Below are 27,804 nucleotides of genomic sequence, written 5' to 3'. Positions count from 1 at the left end.
TGGGCGACGGCCCACTATTATCCGTGTACCCTCATGCAGTTATTCATGTAACGACTATTCAAAACAAGGCGATTAATGGCATGTGGTTGAAAAAGAGATTTGTTTGGAGCCGTTCTCAACAGAGTTCGCGATTGGGTCGCAACACGTCAGTGTCCCGGATTTCATCAAAATATCCCATAAATTACAGCTTGCAGGTTAAACACAAAAAAAAAAAAAAACAAGACGGAAAGACGGACAGACAAGCTTATATTGATTTAGGAAGGAATTCAAAAAATGATTCTGAATAGATCGGTATAACAAAAGTTGGTTCCATCTCAAGTGTTGCATACAATCGCATGAAGTTAATATACCCTTTTACCGCAAGGGTAACATATAGCAAAAGAAATTAATAAAGTAGTAAACAGTGTGCTTGAATTCGCAAGCCTTCTTTCGAAGTCGCTTGTTTGTATCCTGGATTAAAAATCGCGAACGAGTTTCAATCCTGGAGTGCTTAGCATAGGTTTGCGTACCCAGGATGCAAGTAAATGAAAGGATTCCTTCACCATTCAAATGTTTTGTAATAAGTAGATTTTTGCCTCAGTAACCCATGATGATTTGGACTTAAATTATATACATTTTAGTACAGCGAGTAAATTTGTTCCATTGTAGCCTAAACATAATTCATCCCTTTCGCTCTGCTTGCTTCGGCGTGGAGTTAAAAGAAATTGAAACTTTTCAAACCATCTTTCAGTTTTATAAACAACAAAAAAAAAAAAAAAAAAAAATGAATAAATATTTTAAGATTACATACACATGGAATAACATAAATTCGAAAGGTGTTTTGCTTCGATTTTTTCTATGACATAAGCATATATTCCTTAAATGGGGAACTTACTTTAGCTTTGCTTTGTGAGTATTTTTGTGGACAGATCGTGGGGACATTGTTTTAAAAAGGAAAAAACAAAACTAATTTTAGGAACAATAGATATCAAGTCGGTAGTAAATTATAAGCTGTTGTAGCGTTCAGTGAATTCTACCTATTAATCAAAAGACCATTTGCCGGCGGTAGTAGAGTAGACGGTGTAGAGGGAGGTGCAGATTGCGGCGCTGTTGCCACATTTAAGGGTATGCTAGCAGAATTGCTAATTATTCCACCCACTATACCAATACTACCGTTTGGACCGGGCGCTGTACTGACATTTGGTATGAGTGTTAACGATCTCGGATTGTGACTGTGAACCGACGTAGGATTACTTAAAGTTGTTGCATTGTTGCGGTGATGTTTACTAGAATTTCCCTTAACCATGTTGCCGTTATTTTTTTGCGCCAAATGTGTTTGATGATGTTTGGCCAGATGGGCCTTTTGTCGAAAACTTTTACCGCATAGTGTACAAGCGAAGGGCTTCTCACCAGTATGCGTGCGTATGTGCACATTAACGGAGTACTTGTCTTTAAAGCCTTTCGAACATATTGTGCAATAGTGTAGGGAGCGTTCTTTTCGCTGACCTGTATTAGTACCAGACGTGGAATTAATACTTGTTGGAGTGGTTGTTGTTGTTAGCGTATTGCTACTATTGCCGTTAGCGTTGCAGTGCGTAGGACTATTGCTGCTGTTTGTACTGCTGCCACTTGATGCGTTGCTAACGCTGTTGCGACTACCATTTGCTAAAAGTAACGTAGTATTGCCAGTCTTAAGGCTGCTATTGTTGTTGTTGTTGTTGATCACATTAGGATTGTTATTGTTGTTATGATGGGCAGCGACTGCGGTGGCTACAGTGGACATGGTGCGTTTATATTTTTTGGTGACTTTTGTTGTGCTGCCGATGCGATTGCTTGAGGTGGTTACTTCCGGTTTAAGAGGCTGTGACGGAGTCTGATTATGTTGGGCGGTTGCAAGACTTACTACGCCAATCGACGGTATTGGCGTCGGTCCACCGGTTGGCGTTGTAGGTTCTGAGCCTGTTGCTGCACTTGTCCCTGTAACCGAATGTAATGAAGGCAGCTGTGTGTTCCCCGTTGTATTTATTGCTCCGTCATTGGCAGAGATCGGCATGATGACTTCATTGCTGGAAAAATCATTGGCACTAGCAGATGGGGTGCAAAATTGTTGCACTTCGTTGGCAATATTGAAGGCATTCTCCAGCGATAGGAACATGTCATCGACAATAATATTTGAAACAGCCGAGGGATTTGTGTGACCACCTGCGTTACCGCCATTATTCGAACTGTTTACGGGAGTTAATGGACCATTTATATGGGGTGAATGCGTTACTACTAAATGGGAACTGTGCGAACTGGCCGTTTGAGTGTCTTCGAAAATTTGAGCAGCATTCAAAGACGAATCAGTGAAACCCAAGGCATCCTTAACATAGACGAATTGAAAAAAAGAGAAGAAAAGAAATACGAGTGACGAGACTGACATTGACAATGATTTCGCTCCGCTCAGGGATATAAATGTTGGGTTTAAATTTGGAAATCATTTTTATTGACTACATTTACTCACCGTATCGACGGGAAACAACATTCTTCTCATTTCTTCGTCTTTGACTGTCGGTGATGTAGGCATTAATGTAATACCATTATGCATGTGCAAACCTTTGGAATAACCTTTGCCCTGTAAAGCGCTACGCAATAAAGATTCGGCCGAATTCTATAAATAAATTAAATAGAGTTTTTATAAAATTTTGAAACATTTTTCAATTTTATCCCTTAGAAGTTCTTAATCTAATGCCTATGTTTTCTCATTTTTTTAATATTCGTAATAAATAAAAACGCTTGTGTTGCTCGAGTATATTAAGTTCAGCCCGCAGAAGAATTTGAGGTGGATGGAACTGTCGTTATAACGATCGATAATGATCAATTTTTGAATCGATCTAGCCTTGGCTGCCCGTCTTTCGACCTGTCAGTCTGACGTCGGCCAGTTTAGCCAGATTACAACGAAACTTTCAATACATGTTACATGAGTTTTGTCGCCGTTGTTGTTGTGCCCTACCACGCTTATGGGACAAAAGTTTATGCGGCTGCATAGAACGCCAAGAAGGATTTTGGACGGACCCATATCATATTATACTTATCAATTCAGCCTGTCTGTCCGTACGTCTGTCTATTTGCCTGTCTGGTCGTTTGTCTATCCGCCCGTCTGTAGGTAGGTTAACTCGCTCCCTTTCAAGTCTTGTTTTTTTGTGTTCAACCTACAACAGGCAATTCTTGAGATATTTTGATGGAGTATGGGGCACCGGTTTCCCTTCGCTTAACGACCAACGCTACTTCGGATTGGACCACTTTTTCGATCACTTCCTCTTTAACGCCGTTTTTTTGAGAACTCATTACATCAATAATTGCATTAGGCAAAGTGGTGTGCGGCCCCCTTTTATGTGTTTATTTGTTCTTACCTAACAAGTTTGTATTGAGGATTAATTAAATAATCCAAAAATTGTTACACCGAGATGGTAGCACGCACCTGTTCACTGTTATGATCCGTCATATGCCAATCGTTGTTATTGTTCTGAAATTGATCTATTTGTTGACTGACAATGCTCGGCAGAGGACTCGTTGTACTTTCATTTTTAATAACTCCGATGCTGTTGTTCGTTACTGAGGCTAGCGTCGACATTAACGAAGGTAAGCGTGATGTGTTTGATAATGAACCTAAGCCGTTTGCGCCACCTGAACCAGTATCATCTCCAGCAACAGCGTTCAGTGAGTTCATACAATTTGTTGCGTCGCCGGAGTTGACGTCTTTGGTGCCGTCCGCACTGAAACCGCTATCATCGTAAGAATACTCGGATTTAATGTAACCGTGAAAAGAATTTAACAAACTATCCAAGTCCAAAGTGTTATTTAGCTGCGAGTCCGGTTCACGTTTCAGCCACGATTCGGTGCCATTTAATACTTTTAATGTGTAAATTTGGCCATCGGTATTGATGACGCTTGATATCGAGCCATCGTTATTGAGAGGAGTCTGAGTTATTTGCGGCGCTGTATTAAGAGCGGAAGAACTGGTGGTAATCGCCGTTTGTGAGTTACTGCAACTGTTAAGCAAATTCGTGCTATGAGAATGCGATGAAGGCGGATCTGTACTGGAGGCATTGGCGGGGACTGTGTGAGTTACTGGCGGATTCATAACGTTGCTAGATGTTGTATGATGATGTAAGGAGGAACTCGCATTTGTGGCGCTCGAGGAATTTGCCTGATGCTGCCAACAGTAACGATCTAAATCATCAAATATCGTAGACTCTAAACGGCTTTGCTCTTTGTCCGTATTCCAAAACTAAATTAATGCAAGAGAAGAACAGGCAAGCGTAAGAGATCAGTTAATGCATGCAGACAAAGAAGATGCATAAGGTATAAACAAAAAACATAAAAACAAAAATCTAACTCTAACGCATTTTTGTTAATCTTTAACAAATGCAACTGTCATGTTACATGTCTTCTTACACGCAAGTCAAACGGTTAACAAACCGTCTAATGATTGACGTTTTGAAATTTTCCACCAAAAAAAAAAAAAACAAATAGAAGAAAATTCTTCTGCTTGCAGGAAAAAACGACAAAGAGAAACATGTTCGCTCTAATCAGAGAAATGCATTGGATTTATGGTCTTTGTTAAGCTGCTACTCTACAAACCGCGTTCAGGTCAATAAAATCATACACGTATCTAATGAATGGCTTGTTTAGCTAAGCAAAACATGCCTTTGTTTTTTTTTTCTTTTTCTTTTTTTTTTTCTTTTGCTTTTTCTATAAATTTTACATCACCAATTTTTATCTTTTGTTTTTTTCTTGGTAATCATGGCCTCTGCACGGCACGTGCTTTCAGTTTTTACAAGTTTTAAATGTTTTCATATTTGCTTAAAACAAAAAGCAACGTTTTTTTCTCTTTTTCGGACTATTCAATTCAAATTTATTGTTTTTTGAAAGTTTTCTTTTTATTAAAAAAAAAAAAAAAAAAATTTTGTATTTATATAAAATGTTTAGAGACAAACTTGTTCAGGATTGAACACATTTAGGTACATATCTGTTACCTTGTATGAGATTTAGTGTTTGTTATATATAGGAAATCACATCATAGAGATATTTGTTTTCATTTAATTAAAGTTTATATGAAATAAAAATTAGATTTTTTTTTCGCAAATACTTATTTTTTTAATAGATTTTTTAATTAAAGCGCAAGAAATTAAAAACGTAATCAGATATTTTAGTAATAAAAATAATCTTAAAAATTCGTATTTGATATATTTGTTATTCACATATACATATATATATATATGTATATAGACATATATCCATTTTTTTTTCTTTACTTTTTGTTTAACAATCAATTCCTTTTTTTTTTTTTTTTTCTCTCTTTCCTCCACTAATGCTTAATGAATGTTTTATGTTGTTGTCGGTACAGGTGTAGGATTTCTTGTGTTTTTTTTTTGTTTTTTTTTGTTTAGTACTAAAATATTTATAGTTTTTTTTTTCATCTGTTTGTATTAAAATACTTTCATTAATTTTTTTGGTTTGTTAATGCATTCGTTAGTTAGATTATAGCCGCACATAATCACACTCACTTACTTACTCATATGCCACCCAAACAAATATTTATACATCTGTTTGTATTTAAGGCGTCAGTTGTACGTTTCTACTTATACAAATGCATAGATACACACACTCAACTCATACAAGCACATACATTTGCTATTTTGTGTTATTTGTTGTATGCACGTATGTGTTTGTTAAATTTGGAATTTCAAAGTGTTATTAGGCCATACATTAATATTAAATAAATTGTTAGTAATATTTCTTAGGTTTTGGCTCTATTGTGTCACTTGCTGTTAAATAAATTTGAAATATTTTGTAAATTTTTTTTTATTTTGCAAAATATATTTCTTGGAAATATCTCTATATATTTTTTTTCTCTCTCTCCTTTCCACATATTTCACAATTTTGTTATTTATTTATTTTTTTAAATAATCTTTTACACTACAGTTTAAAATGGGTGGACTAAAAGTAAAAAAAAAAAAACAGCTTATTTTTAATAAGTTTCTCTTATTATGGATAGAGGTAATGTGTTATTAATCTTTATCACAGCTTGTATCATAAAATTCTTGGGTGCGCTCGAGTTCTTTTTAAATTTAATTGGCATGGTTAGTAATAACAATAAAACTGGCTTGAGACGAATAATGGATCCCTTCCATTTCCATTTTTCTGTTTTACGGCGCCGGGGATATGAGCGACGCTTTAATGGTTAGAAAGCAGTGGCGAAAGTGATGCGGTGTGGCAGCAGTCTAGTGGGGATGGCGTGTTATCGTTAAGTATTATGCCTTAAGCGATTTGGCTACGACCCGCTTGGGATTCCATGAACGCCGACACTTATCTAGTCGGCTGTGAGACATTCAGCTTTAAATAGGCTTACGTAATAACATATAGGGACGTTGTTTCTGACAAAACAAAATCCCTATTGTTTTATTAGTTAATTCTTAATCGAGACATTTTGCAATTTAATGTCACTTCGAAATCTCGAGTGCAGTAGGGTTTACTTTGCAGGTAGCTACAGTGAGTGCTCAGTCCGTAATAAACATAAAGCGCAACCACTAGCTTGTGGGCACCATCTCCCTATTTCTGTCTCATTTCTCTCTTCTTTCCGCTAGTCACCGTATTACACGAATAGGGGACACTCTCTGAGCGATTGGTCACATAGAAGAAAAAACTTACCTCCGAATTTTCGAACTAAAACTTAATTCTGCTATGCAGTAATGGGCTGATACCCAGAATAATGTGACTTAGACAGCAGAAAGGAACACGAAACATAAAAGCATCGAATAATTCAAACTAACTCAATTATGCCAATTCTGCTAGGTTGGTAGGCGAAATTGAAAATAAATTTATTATTACTGGATATTGAAAAGTGTTTGGCTCTTGCCGCAATCTGTAGAAAGGCCGTTTGCCACTAACGTAAGACCTATTTAATCTTTAGCCATTTTCTCTTCCTGCAAAAGATAGAAATTGCAGAGAGCTGTTGTTAGTATGAGTTCGTCTAGCTTCGTGTAATGCAAAATTTTTAGCGGACACCTTTTTCTATTGTTCGAAAGATGAATCCGAAGAATTATATATTCTTTTTTGAATTGTTCTTTTCCCTTTTCTCGATTTGGCCATTCTAAGGTGTTCAGAGGTCTCTCCAGAAGTTAATCCTGCTTCTTTCTACGTTTCTCCCGTCCACTTTCTTTGCCTCTTCGCATAGCCGTAGACATAAAGAAGACTTTTTTTATTCTGTCTGTGCGTATTTATTTGCATAATCACGTTGACTTTCTCTTTGCTTTAAGTAATCGACACAACCGTGATAATGACTGTTGTTATAAAGTCTGCGTTCCAGTTGGAGCTCAATGAGATCTGACAACTACACAGGCACAGAAGTTTCAATTGTATCAGCGGGAAAATCTTGTTGTGCTACATAAATTTTTGTGTACCGTTGTGTACGAGCATGCATAAAAGGAGCAGTATAATAAACTTGTATCAATCTAACTTAAAGAAAGACTTTATTTGCTTAGTTGATTAATGCAAGGAATCTTTATCGAATAAAAGTCAGTAAAGAACATGCGGAGTAATGATTTTTGACTTATTAATCAGAACGCAAGTAAATGTTACTTACTTAAAAGTTATATGTATATGCGAGGAATGTCTATCAAATAAAAGTCACTTAGCTAAGCTATTTTGAATTAATTGAAAGGAGAAAATCCTTGTCTGCTTGATATGGACGTAACCGATAAAGAAATTCCAGCCTAAATGTTGCCCTAAATACTATTTTCTAGAAGATCGCCTACCCAATAAATCGCCTATAAGTAAAGTATTTACGCATAACATGGAATTTTTTTTCTTCGCTTTCTATCCTTATTTTTCAAATAGAAAGTTTATACTTAAAGTGTATCTTATTTCAAATCAAATTGAGACTTACGACTTTATATATGTAAATATTTACTAAGTAAATCCGAAGATTAATTAAATGCGTATTAGTTGCTTGGTATGGGAAAATCTTTTTTTTATTATTACTATCATTTCTTTTAATGCTAGAAATAAAAACAAAGGCAGGTCTTAACGCGTTTATAATTTGAAATTATATGCTTTGGCTGTCAAATGTCATAACATGTACGAGAAGGCATGCGGTGAGCTATTAATCATATTAAAGGCTGCTAGGAAACGACGGGAAATCATGAATGAAAGAAGAAAAGGAAAAAAAAATGATGCGAAAATTTCTCTAAAATTTTTTTAAACATATTTGACGCTTGATTCGTTATGCTGAATAAATTAAAATAAACATTAAATGAAAGGTGTTCACTTTTTCTACCAAAGCAATATATATATATATATATATAATATATAAATTCGTATCAAAAACTTTACGTAAAAGCCGAAAAAACGTCACAAATGTCATCATCGAAGGAAAGAAAATCAGATTTATGATCGCCTTTAACTATTCCACAACAATTCATTATGGCACAAATGACAAATATTTGACATAATATAACAATAACAACTTTTGTTTTTTCTTTCTATAACCATTGACTCTTAATAAACAAATTACATGGCGAGGAAAAGATGTAAATTTGCGAAAAAAAGGTATAAGGAAAAGAAAAGTTATTTTTCCTTGTTTTGGTCTTGCTATCAAGCCTTTTAACCTTAAAACAAAAAAACAAAAAAAAAAACAAAAAGAAAAAAACAGTAAAAACTTACCTCATAACCTTGTAGAGCGGCATCACTAACAGTGACCCTATTGGCATCGCTAATACCGGTGTTGTCGCCATGAGGATCGACACGATCTGAAGTGTTATTAGTACTGTTACCACTACCATTATTTGTGCTCCCAACACCGCCACCGCCGCCACCGCTATCGTGAGTCATTGAACTGTTATCGCCGGCAGATGGATGATGCTGTTGCTGGCTGCCATGATGATGGTGCGGGTGATGATGATGATGCGAGTGGTGATGTTGATTATGTTGATTTGTGTGTTGTTGCTGCTGCTGCTGCTGCTGCTGCTGCTGCTGCTGCTGGTGTTGGTGGTGGTGGTGATGATGGTGCTGTTGATGACTGTGATGATGGTGTAAATTAACACCTAAACCCAGGCCCATATCGGGGGCGGTAACGAAATCGAAAAAATCAGTTTTCGATATATCCTCCGGACGAAATGATTCACTGATATCCATGCCAGTGGATGACATCTCATCGGTGCCAATCATTTAGGCCAAGACATAGAATAAAAATAACAGCAAATAATTACTGCTAGGATTGAAGAGGTGGTTCAGTACGCGAATCACAAAAATTAATAAATTCTGTAAAAAAAAGAAAAAAAATTATTTTATACATATATATATATATATATATATATAGTTTTTTATTAGTCTGACTTAAATAAATCTTAATGACATATGGCTGACAAAGTATAAACACGTTTGGTAAATTGTAGCAGTAAATCTTGCATGTCCACAATGCATATAATTAATTTTCCCTCGCAAAGAATATGCAGGCACTGACTGCATTTAACAAATGTCGGTTCCCAAAGAAAGACGACGAAAAAATTTTGTGGCCTAAATAAAATCGCTTAGTTTTTATGCTTCTTTTTCTTTCTTCAATTATTTATATATGTATACATATATATAAACATATATATGCATTTTTTGTGGTCACACATACATTTGAGTGACATTCGCTAAGCTTTAAACCGAGACACAAAGCGAAGAAAAAAAGAGGCAGAAAACCGAAAACATAAATGACAGAAATCAATTTATCCAAATCCGCAAAATAAACGATTACTTAATATACACCAAAGACCCCAAGAAATGCACGGCATGCATGCTTGCCTATCTGTTTGCTTGGCGGCCGGCTGTTATGTATGCGTTGTGTGTAACGCCGGTCAAATGTAGACATATGTCAAGTTGATGGTGTAAGAGAGCAAGCTACAGAAAGACCAAACAAACCAAAAAATGAATATTTTCGCTAATACGTGTATTGAAGTAAATTATAAATTTTATTTGGTGTTGTATGGAGCGGTCTGCAAAAATAGTTTTAAATGTAATAATTTATGTTCTCAGTAAAATATGCAGGATACACACAACATATATTTATGTTTTCTATGCACTAAGATATTCGTCGACTGCGTATAAGAATGAAACTCAGTCTGCAGACAGCTTGACACAGAGCATATTAAACAAATTTATTTATTTACTTCATGGGCCATTAAAATTGGAAGACGACTATGACTATGACTATCCGTAAATGCCTTTGTTTTGTCAATGCTTGCAATAACTCTATGAGTCACTTGCAATTGCAGCCTTTTTTTGAACACTTTCACAATTTCTATGATATGGATCTCTTGCCGAACAACGACTAAATGATGGCAATATCGTCCGTTCAAAGTTCAAATTTTATGGCGCCGACTCGCTTTTATTCGTACGCTTCCCGATTTTAAAAACGAAATAATAACTTTTTTCTTGCTTCTTGTAACAACAACAACAACAACTAATACTAATTAACTAACCAACTGAGATTTGACGATAGGAATAGCATTTCGTTCGGCATCAACTGCTCGATTTACTCGGTAAGGATTATGGGTGGTAGAGAAGGAGAAAAAGTTGTTGCATTAAACTTTTGAAATTTTTTGCTTATATCTGCCGCGATGGATATATTTGATCGTTTTTGATTAATTAGCCAAAATTAGATGGACTTGACAGTTATAGACTTTGCCAAGATGTAATCTTGCTTGTCTGACAAGCCTATAAATTAGATTAGTTTATAGATAGATTGTTTAAAAAAAAATATATATAATCTACATTATTGGTTAGTATTTGGCTTAAAGCAGTTCTTTAGGGCTTTTGTAAGATTTTGATTTGTGTTTGCAGCAAAAATAATTTAATATATGCACATACAGGTGACTGTGTTGCGATACCAAATTTAGACATTTTAAAATTGTTTGCCTGGTTTTTCTCCAACACACATGCTTGTGCGTAAGTAAGCATTGATTTCACATTATAACACCTTCAACACCTTGCAAGTATGCTAAAGGAAAAGCAAAGTGTGAAAACACCAAGTAATGCTAGAAAAGTGTACAATGGAAAACACATACTTTGAAAAGCAGTTTTGTAATCATAGAAACAGTTTTTCGATTAACAAATTCAGCCGGCAGTTAGTTCTTGTGGAATTATTGTTGCTGTTGTGTTATTTGTGTTCAGAACCACTGGAAATAGGCTTCGGATTATCCCTTAAGGTTTTCCATTAAACTAACTTTGGCCTTATCTGTCTATTCATGGTTTTCCCCAAAAAACTCAAAGCAATCACGCTTACCAAAGAATGGTGCAATATAGCTCATCGTGTTGGATATAGCACATCGCATATACAAAGCAAATCATTTCTAACTAAGAAACTAACACTTTGTAACTGATAAACTGGTAGAGGCATATGGTTCGGCTTTCCTAAGAATAAGCGACTGAGGAGGAAAATACTAATGATGAATATGGCGAAGTACATGCCATGATTTGCTCTGATTGAAAAACGATAATTAGCAATCGGCCTAATTCACATATTTTACCGAACGAGTCTGTAGCGAAAAAATTGCTTTTGATCGACTAGAGAAATTTTTGCTCATTATTTGCTGCATATTCCAAATTCGCTTCAAGCTTACGGAAATTCTCTTAGTACTATTCTTCAACGGTTTCTAGCAGACAGGACTTGCAAATCGCATCTTAGTCAAGCACAAGTGATGTATGTAGGCCTCAGCGGTTGTAGTCAGTCAGTAATGGCAACCCTGAGAGTTTTGGATAAAGATCTCTTGTGTAGTGCGTGTACATGCATATGCAAGCATGCGCAGGCTATTTATCATTGCAAATTATTGATAGAGCGCGTGTTTTTTTTTTTCTTTACCAACTTTGTTAACAGATATGGCTTTAAGTTTACATTTCAAATGCTTCATTTTAAAGTTTTTCTATTCCGTTGCTTGGTTTTTATTATTATTATTATTATTTATTTTTTTTTTTTTTGGCTTGATTATGGAATACATTTAAAATTAATGCCACAGTTTACAAGGAGTGGTCAATTAGAGACATGATTAATGGAATTTTCTATACAATTATGTATGAACGCATTTGTTGGTTGTTTATTCGTTAAACTCTTAAACTAGGATTAATAGATACGATTGAATTGATTCGACAAAGTCAGCTAAGAGTTGTGTCATATTTTTTTTTTCCTTTTTTGTGATATGTATTTTTTTTTTTTAATGAATAATTAAATTCGCTAAGCCGAATAGTTACTCCGAGGGTGGAGTCAGTCATAAGTGGAGGCTTATTAAAATCAATTAATTTCTTCATCAATATCAATAAACAGATGTAGGAGGAAAGAAAGTTGGGGAAGAGAAGAATGCAGCCGTAAGACGTATATTGTTAGTATGTTACCCTATTTAACATGACAAATTGAACCGATTGATGAATCGTAATGCGGCGTAAAGGACACAAGTGCTCGCATGCATATGTTATACACTGCTATGCAAGGGCGGTTCGCCAAGCCCCTTCGCTTTCTTATTTGTGCTTTTTGTTGTTAAAATGAAAGACGAACATAAGGCTTTGTTAAGAACAACCGAATTCGATAAATACGATCTTCCAACGGTTCGCGAGTTATTATTCGCCAGTCTGCATAAGTTAATGTCTTTATTTTGTCTTCATCGGTTACACATACAATAGTAACGACAGTAAGTATAAGTAAGAAAACTATCTTCATTTTTGTCGTTCGTTAAAGTTTTGATGATACATCTATCGTAGTTTGTGAGTGATAACCCTAGAGAACGTTTGTTGTTCTCAGTTTACGTCATGCCGTAGGCTTGTGCTTTGAGTGCAGTGCGCAGCTAATGAAAACATCCAGGCGTCAAATAAGAGAGAATGCAACGAGCGAGTTTAATAAAAACATTGGCGTAAACTGTCTGAGTTTGAAGGCTCAACAACCAAAGGATCTACTGTCGATAGTAGAACAAAATCGTGGCCTTAAAGGAAACGAGTCGATTTAAAGGATTTGGGCGTTCATCTCCGTGATTTAACAGATTAGCTTCAAATTGCTGTAAATGAGTCTCGTAAGTCTGTGAATCCGTAAATACTTTGTCTAACTTCGTACATAAAATCCTATGCTTTTCACAATCCAGTGGCGGGACGTTAATGTACGAAATACTAGGAATAATACGCAAACAAAGCAGTTTTGCATAACAACATTATAAATGTATATTTTTTCGATATAACTATGACAGGGTGATGGTGAGCTAGAAAGTAAGAAAGCGAGAGGAGTGAGATGATCTCAACCTAGTGGAGAAATATGTAATTATCTTTGCAAGGGAATATAGATATGATTTATTGATTTGTATCTAGGGTACCGATTAGGAAGGATTTAATTTTTTCTTCTTTGTTGAAAAAAGAAAAAGAATTCTTTAATAACATTACAAAATTCTTTCGCACAATCAAGTGTTCATCGGTTTTATGTATTTTCTATAAATTATCGTGATATTCATCACACACATAAACAATTCAGGCCAAATTGAAAGAAAAAACTCGACAAAAATAAACGAGCAAAAAAAAAACAAAAAAATATCAAGTAAAAATTATAAAAAAAAAAAAAAACACAAATTGTAGTTTGTTATTACAAACGCAAGCATACGTATATACACAAAGGAATTTATTTAAACAATTTTAACAAATTGAAAATAAAAAAAAGCAAAGAAATGTCTAAGCAAACAACAACGAATCCACACCAACGTATTAAAAATGCAGCGAAATAGAAGAAAAAAAACAACCCAAAGCCAAGCAAAACTTAAAATTGAGCACCCTACACGTCTCTGGAGATTCCAATTTTAATTGGTTTTCAAAAACTGCGAAATATCTGGCAAGATTTCGTGACGATGACATGACTTTAAATACGTGTTTCTTACATCTTCAGAATTGTTTGATGTCTCAACTGTTTGATTCCATACTCAAAAGGCAGGCACCATCTTGCTAATAATCGTGTTTGCTCTTTCTCTGGTTATAGACGTTGATAGCGTAGCTTTTACCGCAATTGACGTAAGGTGCCGTAAAGCGTTGGGAGATAAATTGAAACATGATTCAAAAAGCTTAGTTGCGTCTCATTTAGTGGAGAAATAAGAAAAATTTTGTAGAAAAAATTGCAAGCTACCGAACCACAACGGCAACAAACAATAGCAACAACAACAACAACAACAGCAATAACAACAACAACAGTAACGGCAACGATGGCGACAACAACAAGATGAAATTGTTACGCATTTCTGAGGCACTTAAACCGAAATTATAGTCTACATATATAAAGTTTAGTGATTTGGTTTTGGGGTTTATGGTCTAACACCGCCGCGCGTAAATAAAAACACACAAACATATGTATGTATATATATATATATACATTTGCTGCAATTGTCAGCACTAGCACGACGATTACAAGCTACTGCTACAGCTACTGCTGATGTCTACAATTGCACAGGTGCTGACTTATGTTTGCGTTATGTTTGCGATGCTAAAGCTTGATGGTGATGATGATGATGATGATGATGATGATGATGATGGCGACTGAAAGTGAGTTAGTTGGTTGGTTGGTGTTAACATCATCAGCAATGTTAAGCATTAATGGCAGCAGCACAAACAACAACACTTACAATATAAATAAACAACGAAACAACTTCACCTGTTCGTTCAATAAGATTGAATTTAATGTGAAAATTCATGTTACCCATAGTACCCAGAAGCCGTTTGGTCTACGCAATCACAAACCAACAAACCAACAAACCCAAATGTTTCAGGTGCTCATGCCTTCTTTTTTATTTTTTATAAAATAATTTCAGCAAATGTGTACGCGCAAGCAGGTGCGTATGTTTGTATATTAGAAATCAATATGCCGGAATAAGAGATTCATTCTTATAAGTGTTATAAGCTCTCTTTAGCTGCCACAATTTCCAAACGCATGAGCCGATGAAATTCGATGTTTTATCAAAGATTATGGTATCACAGCCAGCATCCAATAGTTATTGCCCTCCCCGCCAGCATTTATCGATATATAATAGCTTCTGTTGATGTTGTAGCTTGCGTTGTTGTTGTAGCTGCTGTGAATGTTGTTGTTATTAGATCTATCATCAGAGATGTTACATGTTTACAAAATATTTGCTTTTATTTTTACTTGCATTTTTTACACTGGTTTACTTTTACATTCAGGTGTTGGTGTTTTTCAGTTAATTTTTGCTTTGTAAAAAACGAAGAATTTTTTTTTTTTTTTTTTTTTTTTGATAGTAAAAAAAATAATTTTAGAGATTTTTCGTGTAAGCTGTGTGTGTGTGTGGGGAAAATCTTCTTCGAGCCACCAGCGAAGAGTGTAGATATATTAAATTTGTTCTTTCACATGCAACCCCAAAATGTATGCATCGAAGATGTCGCAAAATAGTCACGTTCTTCATCAGCGTAAAATTATGAGCTGACTTAGTACAATCCATCGGTCTGTCGATAATTTGCTTCTCGAATTTTCGCGGCCGCAAAGTTTTCAAAAGGAAGATGATACTTGGCGTACGTTCTCGCTTAAGGTGCAGAGAATTTATTTGAAATTTCACACATGAAGCGAAGGGTGCCAAAGATACTGTTCGTGGCGCACACACATTTTTTGCTTCTTTTATTCAAATGTTTTCTCTGGTGCCATCCGATCTAGATGGACGATGGAAATAAATAAAACGAGACGATGTGATGAGATGTCAATGAATTCGATTCTTTTCCGCTGCAAGTGATTGTTTCTTCCAGAAGGCAACCATAAGGAATGTGTGACTTAACGATAGATAGATAATCGTAAATAAATCGTATATATATGAACAATATAGGCCACGCCTACTCAATATTATGGAATATTTATATCTATTCTTTTATTAAAAGGTTTGCAGAATTGCAAGTAGACAGGATCTATTGCTGTATTGTGTAAAACTTAGGCGGGGCTCTCGCAAATATTCTAATCTTGATTTTTTCCGTCGTTGATTGGGTTTAGTGGTGAAAAGAGAGTGACGCTGTTTACGTCGATCTTCTCTTCAATTCTCTTTTTTTCTGATATATTGGGAGAGATCAGTTTTTCCCATTGTCTCATCCGCAAGACATAAAAGAAAAAACTTATAACAAAACTTTAGACTTAAAAAACATTTCGCACAAATCTCATCGGATTTCCTCATGAAAATCAATAATTTTGGCAAACTTTTGTGAAGGTGCGAACACAAAAAATGAATATCGTGATGATCAAACTCTTTAACAAGTTCGAGAGCAATAGGCTGCTCTTGTAAATCTCTTTTTGAATATAGTTGCGAAAGGGTGTTTGAAAGCCTCTCAAAGAAGATGATGGAATATATCAGACTAGCGTGTTTAGTTGCGTATACTTCGTGGCCAGAGCCAGAGCCTATTGATGAATTAGTCGTTTATGTAATTAGATTTGATGAAATGGATAGAGAGAGAGATGGGAATTAAGTTTATTTCATATGTTTATTAGGTCTCCTTCGGCTTTCTTCTTCAAATTAATTTAAGCAACAGATTTTATTTTATTATAATTTATTTGTTTTCCCTCTTTGAAATAGCTTTAAGTGTGTTATTTTCATAATTTTCCAAGAGGTGAAGATGAAGTCGCTTTCTATTCACTCAAAAATTATGACAATAACAACAATCACAGTCGCAAATGCCGTAAGCCACACTCGTTTGATTGTGAAAGAAAAAGACGAAAACAATTTAATAAATTATTTTTTGAGAAAAAAAGAAAAAAAAAAAGAAAAGAAAAACAGTATCCCGATGATATTAAATAAAGAAGAAAAGAAAACTGCCGTTAATAGCTGCTGATCAATGGAGAGCACTCTGAAAACCCCAGGAGATGCAGCACAGATAAAGTAGACACTTGCAGGTAACAACAATAACATCAGCTATCATTCAGCAAAAGCGTTAGCTAAAGTTTTGAACACTGGGGTTACTGACGATAACAAGTGTTTGTTTGAATGAGAGAGGCCAAAGAAAAAAACGAGGAAAAAAAAAAAATTGAAAAGCAAAAGAAAAACATCGGAATACAAAATCGTTAAGCAGCCATTAAACTTATGTTCCCAGATTATGAATTTATACTAAGCGCTTTGCCTTATTGATTTTCGTTTGTGTTTTTTTTTTTTTTTCTTTACAAAAGAAAAAAAAAAGAAATCAATAGAAAGAGAAAAGAATAAAATGCTTATCATTTATACAATACTTATGATTGCAAAGCTGTTTAATAAATAAATTATGCATTTGTGTACGTATGGAATATGTGCGCATGCGTACCTATACGTGTTCAGTGTGAAAACTAACGGATTATTATAGAATGACTTACAGATTTTCTCTGTCTGTGTGTGTGTTTGTGTTTATGTTTGCATAAGAGTTTTACTTATTCAATCGGCTGAACAGATCCAACAAAACATTGAAAAACATATGACAAAAAACGATATAAAAAGGAAATGAAAAAGACTTAAGCAACAAACTTGTTGGGCTTCAATTTTGCTTTGCTTATCATTAACAAACTGAATATTGTCAAAAATTGAAAAGTAAGATATATTATTATAACTTTATAATAATAATTTTCAATTTAAGTGAAGATTTGTATTCCGTTGTTAAATGAAAAACTTCTAAAATTCATTTTATATTAACTATAAATCTTTTAAAAGTTTGGCTACCACTACCACTACTACCACTACTGCCACTATTATAGTAAAATTTATTTTCTGAAATTGAAAAATATTTTTGCTAAATAAGTAAAGAAGAAAGGAGAAAGAAAACGATTCAAAGAGATGTTAAGATTAAGTTAAAAATTTGTAATATTTATTATTAATAATAATAAATGTGGCTTTAAAAACAGGATTTGCCAAAAGGCAAACAACATTAGCCAACAACACTGAGCTGTAATTTATTTATATATTTTCTCCGTCTTCGTCTCCGGCGGCGGCGGCAGAAGCAGCAGCAGCAGCAGCAGCAGCCGCAATAGCAACCGTATTGTGTGAAAAACAAATTACTTTATTATTCAAAAATAAATCCAGTTATTATGTATGGCTAACTCAACGTCGACTATACACACTGAGGCAGAATATGTTCAAAAATTCTACACAAAAATTATTTGCTCGCATATGACTTTAACAAGAAAACAAAGCTGCTGCGTTGTGAATGAAGAAAGGAGAATATTTATATATATATATATATGTATTTTTCACGGCGCGTCATATATTTATCTTTATTGATTTTTGTTAATCAATTGTCATAAAATTTATTATTGAGCCTTAATAAATATACCTTTTCCCACTTTTATTTGTTGCTGTTGGTATCAACAAGCTTCAAGCAATTGGATACCATTGACTAAAAAATGCTCAAGTCTTCTTATACCTTACTCTTTGTGTATCCTCACTTGGCGTCACTATCTCGTGCTAAACTCGGCCGTCATTAATCACTAGTAACGATATAACGAGTTAGTGCAAAACGCAACATAAACCAAACTTAAAGCGTATATAAATAAAAAATTTTACACTATTTTATTTTTCGAATTTCCTTCCAACATGATCACGACGTTCATTATAATGACTATGGTTTTTTGTTAGCATTTTAAAGTTTCTTTTGTCTCAAAGAAGTCAAATGGATATTTTCACATTTTTCTATTTATCTGGAAAATAAGTATTGTTTAACTTATACACAATTACATTGATAAAGATAAATCAGTAAAAGTCAGAAACATCTGCAGGAGAGCGATGCTTTAATGAACGTTTATCAAAACTTTTCAATTTTTGTTGCGCCGTTGTTGTTGGCGCATCTTAATTACTTTACCAGATATCGATTTTATAATCTCTCTTTCTCTCCCTCTCTCTCTCTCTCTAACTCTAACGCTCGCTCTTCTCTATCTAAAAAATAGAAAACAACTTAATTCAATACCGTTGATATTTGATTGGTTTGGATTGATAAGAGTCTGGCTTTTTGCGAACATCGTCTCGTGTAATTTCCAACATAAAAACCATTGGCTGTAATTGAAATTTCGTTAGATCATTTTTTGTTTTTTTTTTGTTCACAAATTATCTCTCTATGGCGCAAACTAAAAAGAATTAATTTTTTCGTCTTCTTCTCAATTTTTAGAAATATTTTGAGGCAAAGAGTACTGAACCTAGAAAGCTGTAGTCGTTCAATTAACGGATTCGGCGCTTGTGACTAAACAATTTTTTTGAGATAGATTAACCTGAAGGAGTAATAGAAAGAGAATTTCAAAAAACCATGAACGATTGAGGAATTATGATCTTCGCGTCTCGCATTAACAATAACAAAACGTGCAATGTAGCTGAGAAGCAGTTTAAGCCTCTTCAAAAAGCGGGCACAACTGTGTATTTAACTTGAACCATAATAGTGTAGGTTTCAGTTATGTAACTTCCGTAGCGTAAGGCATATCTTAGAAGACATTCTTTTTTCAGGGGATGCCCGTTAGAAAGAAAAAGAAGTAAAGTAATGGAAAGATATAGAGAGGTGACTATAGCCTTCCGTGACTATACCCAATCGGTAAATGTTACGCCTGCATCGATTGAACACTCACACTAGCTGCGACCAAAGTAAACTCTATCGCACCGAGATTTGAACGATATGTGAGTCGCGGTTCTTTCCTATTCGGCTACTCTTGCGAACAATCGAACCATTTTGATCAAATTTATTACACTGACATTTTTACGCCCAAGAGCCCTTATATGAATATAAGGGTGAGATGACGCAGCTCATTAATGGTGGGTACCATAGCTGTTTTACTTGTCCCTTTAAAATTTTTTTTGTTCGTAAAATATTAGAAAGAACACAACGTAAAAGTTGTTGTCATAACGACTGACTTTGATTTGTTTATTGGGTCAAGAAGTACATAAAAATGCGTGGAATATAGAACAAGTGCTTTAAGTGTTGCATTCGTGATTGCCTCCTATTATATAACCATATATAGTGTTGTTAGTTTTTCCATCTAATTGCATAATATTTTCATATATATAATTACCTGGGATCATTATACGTTAAATATTATGAAAAAGGAAAAAAAATTTCTCCTCTTTTGTAGACATACACGTATTAGCGAACGTATTAACGTCTGTGTGGTGTAAAAGAAAATAACAAATAAATTACAGGCATTACCGATATTTGACATGTTAAACGTACACGCATAGTATATCGCGTTTGGGTGAATTGTAAAGAGACAGCATTCCATCACAACGTTTGCTTAAAAACAATCATTACAGAAAATCACACAAGCACAAGTGAACATCGTTTTCATAAATCCTGACATGGTAAACGTAAACAAAAAACACCCACATTTTAGAGAAACTAAAAGCAAAAACAAAAACAAAAAATTAGACGCCACATATAATTTCCTCCCAACCAACTATAAGCACAAAACAAATAAAATACAATTCCACACACACACATATGCAGGAAAAGCGAAACAAATGTTTACTAATACAAGTATGCATATAATGGAAAATAAAGTCAGTGAATACAATCGGTTCGAAAAAATCTTCCGAAATGTTTGTGTTGTTGTGCTAGTACGCTGGTGACGGTGTTGATGAGAGATAACACACTCTTTTTACGGAACGCATGCAAACGAATTTGCTTAGTTTCAGTGTTTGTTTGAAATTTATTTTATTATTATTATTACTATTATTATTGTAGTTGTTGTTGGGTTTTTTCTTTGCTGTATTTCGTTGCAAGAGTAAATAAAATTAATTTTCTATTGTGAGGCAAAAATGTCTTCTTCTTTTCGCATTTGTTTCTTTTCATTTGCAATGAATATGTGGAAACAGTTTGTCAGCATATGTGTGAATGTGTGTGCGGCTTAGTTTTAATAAGTTTATTATACACAATTGTTGTCAAAACATGACCATCAACAAATAAATTCAGTTTTATTAGCAATTTATGTTAATGCATTTAAATCGAGGCGATAAACTAAGGTCCGTTTTCACAATGTTTGCTTAACTTTTAGTTAGCATTTTAACCATTAGTTAAAGAGAATATCATTTCAAAGACATTTATATCGATTAAAATATCCTTTGTTTTGAACAGATACAAAAGATTGTGACTGAACTTTAGCACAAGACGTACGGAATCACAAGATTCCAAATCCGTGTCCCTTAACCAATGGGTTGTCGGTTCTCTTTAGCATTACTATTGATAGGGGAAGTTGGAAAGGAATGGCTAATCTGGAAATGATGTAAGCAATCCTAAACGGAAAACGCATGCGATATTTTAACATAAATTTTGTTTATTTATATTTTTTTGAAAATTCATACAATTTTCACTTTAAACGTTATTTGGCTCATTGGCAGTTAGTCAATGAAATCGCTTTTAGGTTCCTTCACGCTCTACACTACACGGGCAAAGTAAATGGTGATAATTTGAAAGTGACGTTTTTAGAGGCAATCATACCATTGACAATTTTGCATAAAAAATCTCTGTGACATCAGTCAGTTAGTGTCTAGCCACTTGAGTAGCTAAGCAGGTAAGGATCTGCTACTACTAAGTTCCATTATCTAGCGCGTTAGACTTTCCTTTAGTTGCAGCTACAGTGAGCGAGGGTCAGTCGGTAAAGGCGTAACGTTTATCAATCGGGCATCCACCCACTAGGCAGCGGCTATCAACTCCCTATTTATTTCTCTTTCCTCGCTTCTTTCTGTTCGAATAGGGGACATATTTTTTCGGTGTTTGAAGCTCGTACGTGCGTGCGTGCGCCATGATGATGACATTCATTCTATCCTACACTATTTGTAGCATAGTGAGCATGTGCGGATGAATGCACGTTCAGAAGGACAAGAAATAGATCCGGCTACTAGTATGCCGATCGCGTCAGAAAGTGATTCTGAGTGAGCTTGTCTGTCTGTCAGTCTGTCCGTCCGTCTAATGCCTGTCGTACTATATCGTCTTGAGCTTTTCACTTTTGCTAAGAATTCTATTAATGATTAGTTTGCACTAAGGCAGACATCAGGTAGTCTTCCCATTGCTACACTGACTCGTTTTCTTTTGCAAGGTGCTATACTGTTAAGGTCTTGATAAATACACTAACGACATTTTATTGAAAATAACTATGGTTCAACTTTTATAGACTTGTCGATTATCAACTTGAATGACTTTGACAAAAATCTTGTAAGCAAAGCAAGTTTACAAATACGATATTTTCACTTTTAAAAATCGTGACTAAATTTTATGAAATGTTTTCATATAAAACAAAATCTTAAGGAATTTTATAATTACTTTTTCTGTTTATTGTTAGGAAAAAACTGATTTAAAAATTTTTTTTTTGTATAAAATACTCCTTAAAAATATTGAACAGAAGTAACAAAACATTAAGCCTAAGGCCAGCACGTTGTGTATAAAAAAAAAAAAAAAAAAGAAGTCAATATTTGATTAACCAACCCTCTAACAAATAATATTAAAAATCTATAAGAAAAGGAAAAAAAAAAAAAAAAAAATTAAAAACGAAAAATAAAAACAATTTTTATCTTTGTGTTAAAATTAAGTTGGCCATTATTGAAAACATACAAGGTAATCATGTTTTTCATCTGTAAAGCGGACAACAAAACAACGCAACATTTAAGTTTCTTTTGGGTTTTTGTTTTTGTTGTTTTTTTGTTTCTTATATATTTTCTGTGTTTAAATAATGGTAAGACAAATACGATATAAGATGTGTGGTTGGCTGGTCGTGGTGATGCTGGTGGTGGGTGTTGATTCCATCATAAAAACCACAACCACAAGTTATGCATACCACCCATAGAGTCATAAATACATAAACGAAAAGAGCTACAACATAAACCAAAATGTATTCAAAGTAATTTATTGAGAATGATCAAAATACATACATTTGAAAAAAGCAAAAACAAAATGAGTAAATAAATAAATAAATAATTTCACTGGCGTAAAACTAGATGCTGTAATAATAATCGATTATGATTATTATTGGTTGTTAAAATCATATTGTTGTTCGTACAGGGATTAAACGAGAAAATAAAATTAATAAACTAAACCATAATCCATTGACATTAGTGTGTAACTCGATTTGTTATTACAAAGTGGCGTTTACCTTATAGCACTGCCACTACCCCTACCCCTCCCCTTTATGCTTTTGCCTTTGCTTGTTGCATTGCCGTATTGCTACCGCATTTTGTAATAAAAAATTTGCCCGAATTTAAATCGCCCGAATGTGCTTTACAATTAACTTGTAAAAATGCAAATATTTCTTTTTCCATAACTACGTATCAAAATGTCTAAATATATATGCTTTTTGCCATTTGTTTGTCTTTCAATAACTTTTAGTTCAAAATTGTTGTTGCTGTATTTTAAATAAAAAAATTGCAGTTTTAACTTAACTTAACTTTAAGCAAACCAAAGATTATGTCGTGCTTAGCTTTAAAGAAAGAAATAAGATTTGCGTGCCGTATTTGACATAAGGCAAATTATCAAAAAGATTGATTTTGACAATAGAAAAAAACAAAAAAAAAAAACACAAAACGAGAAAAACCGAAATTAAATTCAATTAAATGAAAAATCTACAAACACAGTAATCAACGAATTGATACACACAAGTGTGACTCACATAATAACTAAAATAGTTACAGAAAAAAACAGCGAGCAGACATACCCGTCCTGCACTGAATTTTTAAAGCGCAGCATTGAATATTTTCCAGGCATTTTCCTCTCGAAAATGTCCATTGCTGAGTAAAAGGTAAGAGACGTTATCTCAGTAGGAATTTACATAGCACTGGCAGGGTTTTCGTAGCACTTGGGAAAGAGCTGAGAGGTTCTGGAAAATTAAAAGCAAGTATCGGGTTGTTCGGAAAACCATTTCGCTTTCTTCGGATCAAAATAAAAGGCGACTGACTTTTATCTGTTTAACGTGAACGACCGCATTCGATAGTTTTAATCTGTCAGTGACATCACGAGCTGCCGTACGACGTTTTGCATCAATTGATGCCCTGTTTTCTTTTCAACGGATTCGAGCAGACTATCTTTGATATCAAAAGTTCCCGGATGAGTTCTGATACTGGCCTTCTCTCAATACATGCTCTTCCTACACATTCAATTACTTTTTTCTTTCTTAGGCAGCGTTTTAACTTTTACGATAACAACATAGGCAAAATGTGTCGAAAATGCTGCTTTCGACAATTCGTACTTGATGAAGCATCGAACAAAAAGTATTGCACACACAATCTCTTTTGCAAACAAACCCTGTCTCGTCAATTGCGAAGATATATTATGCCAGTGCTGGGTTAGTGTGAACGTGACTATGAGAAAATAGAATTGATTGGCTCTCCGAACACCCTAATATTAATTTTCTACAAATTTAAGCATAAATGACCTGAGAGTAGTGGGAACGGTTTTGCTGATTTACCCATGTCTTCATCTAGCATCACGATTAGTGTTTGAAAATCTATCCTGAAGCGAAAAATTGTTCTCAAATTCTTCATATCTCTTCTCGCCAGGGTGTACACTTCCTTTTCGACATTGTTTGCATAGTAGTCTCTTTATAGTCTCTTCATAGTAATCTCTATATGCCTTCCTTGTGCTGAATGACTGGAGCAACTAGTACTCGAAAAGCAGCGAATTATTTGCACTCGATGTTATGAATTCGTTATCCGAGCTTCGACCTCATTGATTGATTGATATGATTATAATCACGTAAACGTCGTAAATCATGTAACCTTTGTGTTCTTTGCATATTATAACAAAAACTTGGGTCAGACCAAAAGTGTAGTTTCAGAATATCATGCCGGGTAGTTTTTATGTTATTTGAAAAAAGCAAAAAAAAAAATGTTTACTTAAAAAACCGAGAATTCATTCAAGTACAAATACTTCAGAGTAGAGGTATTTTAATTAATATCTTTGTTTACTGAAAATAGTAAAAGAAATAACGAGGGAGTGGGAATATTTTATGATAACATGACCTTATAAGACACGATAACTTGGCAGCTGAACTAAACTAATGGTCGATAATAAACCAAACAATCATTTGAAGTGAATTGTTTCCAAGAGGAACGCATTGTTCTGATAAGAAGCAGAAAAGAGAGATCAATGTTTGAAATGAAAATTTAAGATAATGCAACGGGACTTTTTATCTCAATAGAAATGATTTCCGTCGTCTGTTAAACAAACGTTCATTTGCTTTCTCTGCAAGCATAATGAGAAGAGTTTTATAATTTTCTTTAGCAGCCGGTTGTTCACATTGTTATTAATTTAGTCAGAGAAATAATTTATAAGGCTAAAGTCCTAAACCACTAGCATCTATGGCTATAGGCTTTAATGAAAACTGTGCCGCACATGAGATTTGAACTCACGCTCACTATCATTGAGTTATTAGTCGAGATCCTTTGCCTACTCGTCCATGCAGGCGGATAATTTTTAGTATAGGTTTGAAGCTTAAGTTGGCGGTTGCATTCTTATAAATGGCTTTTATTTTCTTTTTTTTGCTTAGCGACACTTTAACTTCGATACAGCAGCTTAACATGAAGTCGGGCTTAATTCACTTTTTATTTGAATAAATTTTGCTTTAATATATATAAATAAAACAAAAATTTGTCTAAATAACATATTGTTATTGCGATAATGGGGCGTGTCTTTGCTAGCTAACGGTGACTTGTCAGAATAAGAACAACACCTTAAAATAATTGACTCTCCAAAACTAAATGGTAATGAGAAGAATAAAAACACAAAAGAAATTTCAATAACAATAGCAACAACTTTGGCTTTGCGCATTGATTGCATTATCGTATCGTATTGATTGTGTAGCAATTGATAAATTAAATGAATTGAGAAAAATGGGGGGGGAAAAATGAAAATAAATAAAATTTAAATAATTCCGATTGTCTCCTATGTAATAAAATTATGGTGAAAAATGAGACACTTCCCTCTATTATGAAATGTATGAATATGAAAATTATGAAATCTGCATAAAATTTGCTAATATTAGTGCTCTGTAGCGCTATGTCGACAGGCATAGTTGCCTTGTCTTGTAAACATAACAAATTCTAAGTATGTGTATGCGATTATTATTTAGTTTGCTCTAATTTGCATTATTAAGTTGAATACATGAACGCTGAACACTGACTGACTGGAAAACTGAACATAGATAGCTACACCCATTATCATTATTGCTGTTTTCTATATTATTGTTATTATTTCGTTTGTTTTTTTGTTTTTGGTTTTGCTTTGTTTTCTTTTTTTTTTTTTGGTTAATATTTAAATTAAATTAATTTTAAACGTTGGCTGAGAAAGAGACATAAAACATGAAACACGATGAAGGAACCAACACCAATCAACGAAAAAGCAACGAATGAAATGAACGGTTTCACATCAATAAATTGATTTTGCAAGCACCGGCAGAGTAAAGCGCCGAGCGTTTCTTACTTATAACAAGACTATGAATGCGATGAAAACAAAAGACTTGAGCAACAAACTTTATAGACTTGATTTTTATTTTGTTATATATGTAGATATACGAATAAATTTTTTGTTTTTGTATTTTTTTTTAGCTTTATTTTTTTTTAAATAGTTAGACAACGATAATAAGGTGTTTGTTTGTGTGCAATTTCATGTAATATATAACTGAATTTAACATAAATTGTGTAAAGCAAAAAAAAAAAAAGAAAGAAAACACAAACAAAAAATGCTTAAGCAACAGGCAACACCCCGCATGCAAGTTCCAGATACACACACACACACACACACAAACTCTATAACAAACTGTCTTGCTTTTGCAATACAATGAATGCATTACTAGGCTGCATAAATAACACTAGGAAGTTATCGTTGTTGTTGTTGTTATTGTTATTATAGTTTTTCTTTAGTTTTATGAAATTGATTCGAAGAAAATTATTGGGAGAAAAAAACACAATACCCAACAATAACAACGGGCGACAACAACAAGAACAACAATCGCTATAGCTGCAAACAAATATAACTTCACTCACAAATTGCGTGTTTGTTTTAATGGTAAATGACACCTAACAAAGCTCTGCTCTCTTGATATCTTACAAAGGTTCTAAAGTCATCTTAACTCAAGTGTTAAACAGAAAAATGTTAAGAAACTTACTTGAATGACTGACTGAATAACTGAATAAGTGAGTAAGTGAGTGAGCGACTGCTTGCTTGCCTGTTGACTTGCCATAACTTCAACAGCCCATTTAGTGTCTATTTAAGGTATTGTCAATGTTGTGTATTGTGTAGTTGTGTAGTCACTTTTACTAACATTTACAATTACAACAAACATAATATTGTTATGCTAATTTAATGCATTCATTCAAACTCTTTTATTTATTTTACTTTATTTTTTTTTTTTCTTTTCCAAACATTTTTCCAGCAATTTGAAAAGCAGGGAAAAAATCGTCATGAGTTTCACTTTTTGCTTTTGCTTGATTTTCATGGTACGAAACGACAAGAGACAAAAAAAAAAAACAAAACCGGCAACAACAATTTGTTGTTGTCTTTTACGACAGTCAGTCAGTACATCCTTTGTGCTGCAAAAATATGCCTGCACATGACTATATATATACACACATATATATATATATATATATATATGCGTGTATGTATGTGACTATGTCAAAAATTTGCATTTGTAATGAATCAGCTGGAGATAAGCTGCTGTTACTGTTGCCGCTTTTCTGTATAATTTACAGCAACCACTTCTTGCTTTCGTACAATATCGTATATTTTATGTAACCTTACTACTGTGCGTTTCTGCGGGTACGTGTTTGTCAGTGCGCTTATGTGTGCATAAATAAGCATATTTCTTGAATTATAATCACA

At 34.1% G+C, this 27,804-nt stretch overlaps 1 protein-coding gene across 5 annotated transcripts in view; it reads right to left on the bottom strand.

Moving 5' to 3' along the window:
- Positions 1 to 232: 232 nt before the first annotated feature.
- Positions 233 to 27,804, bottom strand: part of LOC119639106 (putative uncharacterized protein DDB_G0282133) — a 149,502-nt gene continuing 121,930 nt past the window's right edge. For all 5 annotated transcript variants that reach the window (XM_038036311.1, XM_038036310.1, XM_038036313.1 and 2 more), the window contains 4 exons: positions 8,686 to 9,282; positions 3,440 to 4,249; positions 2,483 to 2,629; positions 233 to 2,341 (listed from right to left, as the gene is read on the bottom strand). In XM_038036311.1, the coding sequence (XP_037892239.1) occupies positions 1,013 to 2,341; positions 2,483 to 2,629; positions 3,440 to 4,249; positions 8,686 to 9,189 (2,790 nt within the window). In that variant the 5' untranslated portion in view covers positions 9,190 to 9,282 and the 3' untranslated portion in view covers positions 233 to 1,012. The remainder of the gene's footprint in view (positions 2,342 to 2,482; positions 2,630 to 3,439; positions 4,250 to 8,685; positions 9,283 to 27,804) is intronic.

The sequence above is a fragment of the Glossina fuscipes genome, unplaced genomic scaffold, assembly GCF_014805625.2.
Source record: "Glossina fuscipes isolate IAEA_lab_2018 unplaced genomic scaffold, Yale_Gfus_2 112, whole genome shotgun sequence".
NCBI lineage: Eukaryota > Metazoa > Arthropoda > Insecta > Diptera > Glossinidae > Glossina > Glossina fuscipes.
The sequence above is the reverse complement of the archived record's forward strand: the minus strand, read 5'-3'. Positions and strand labels throughout refer to the sequence as shown.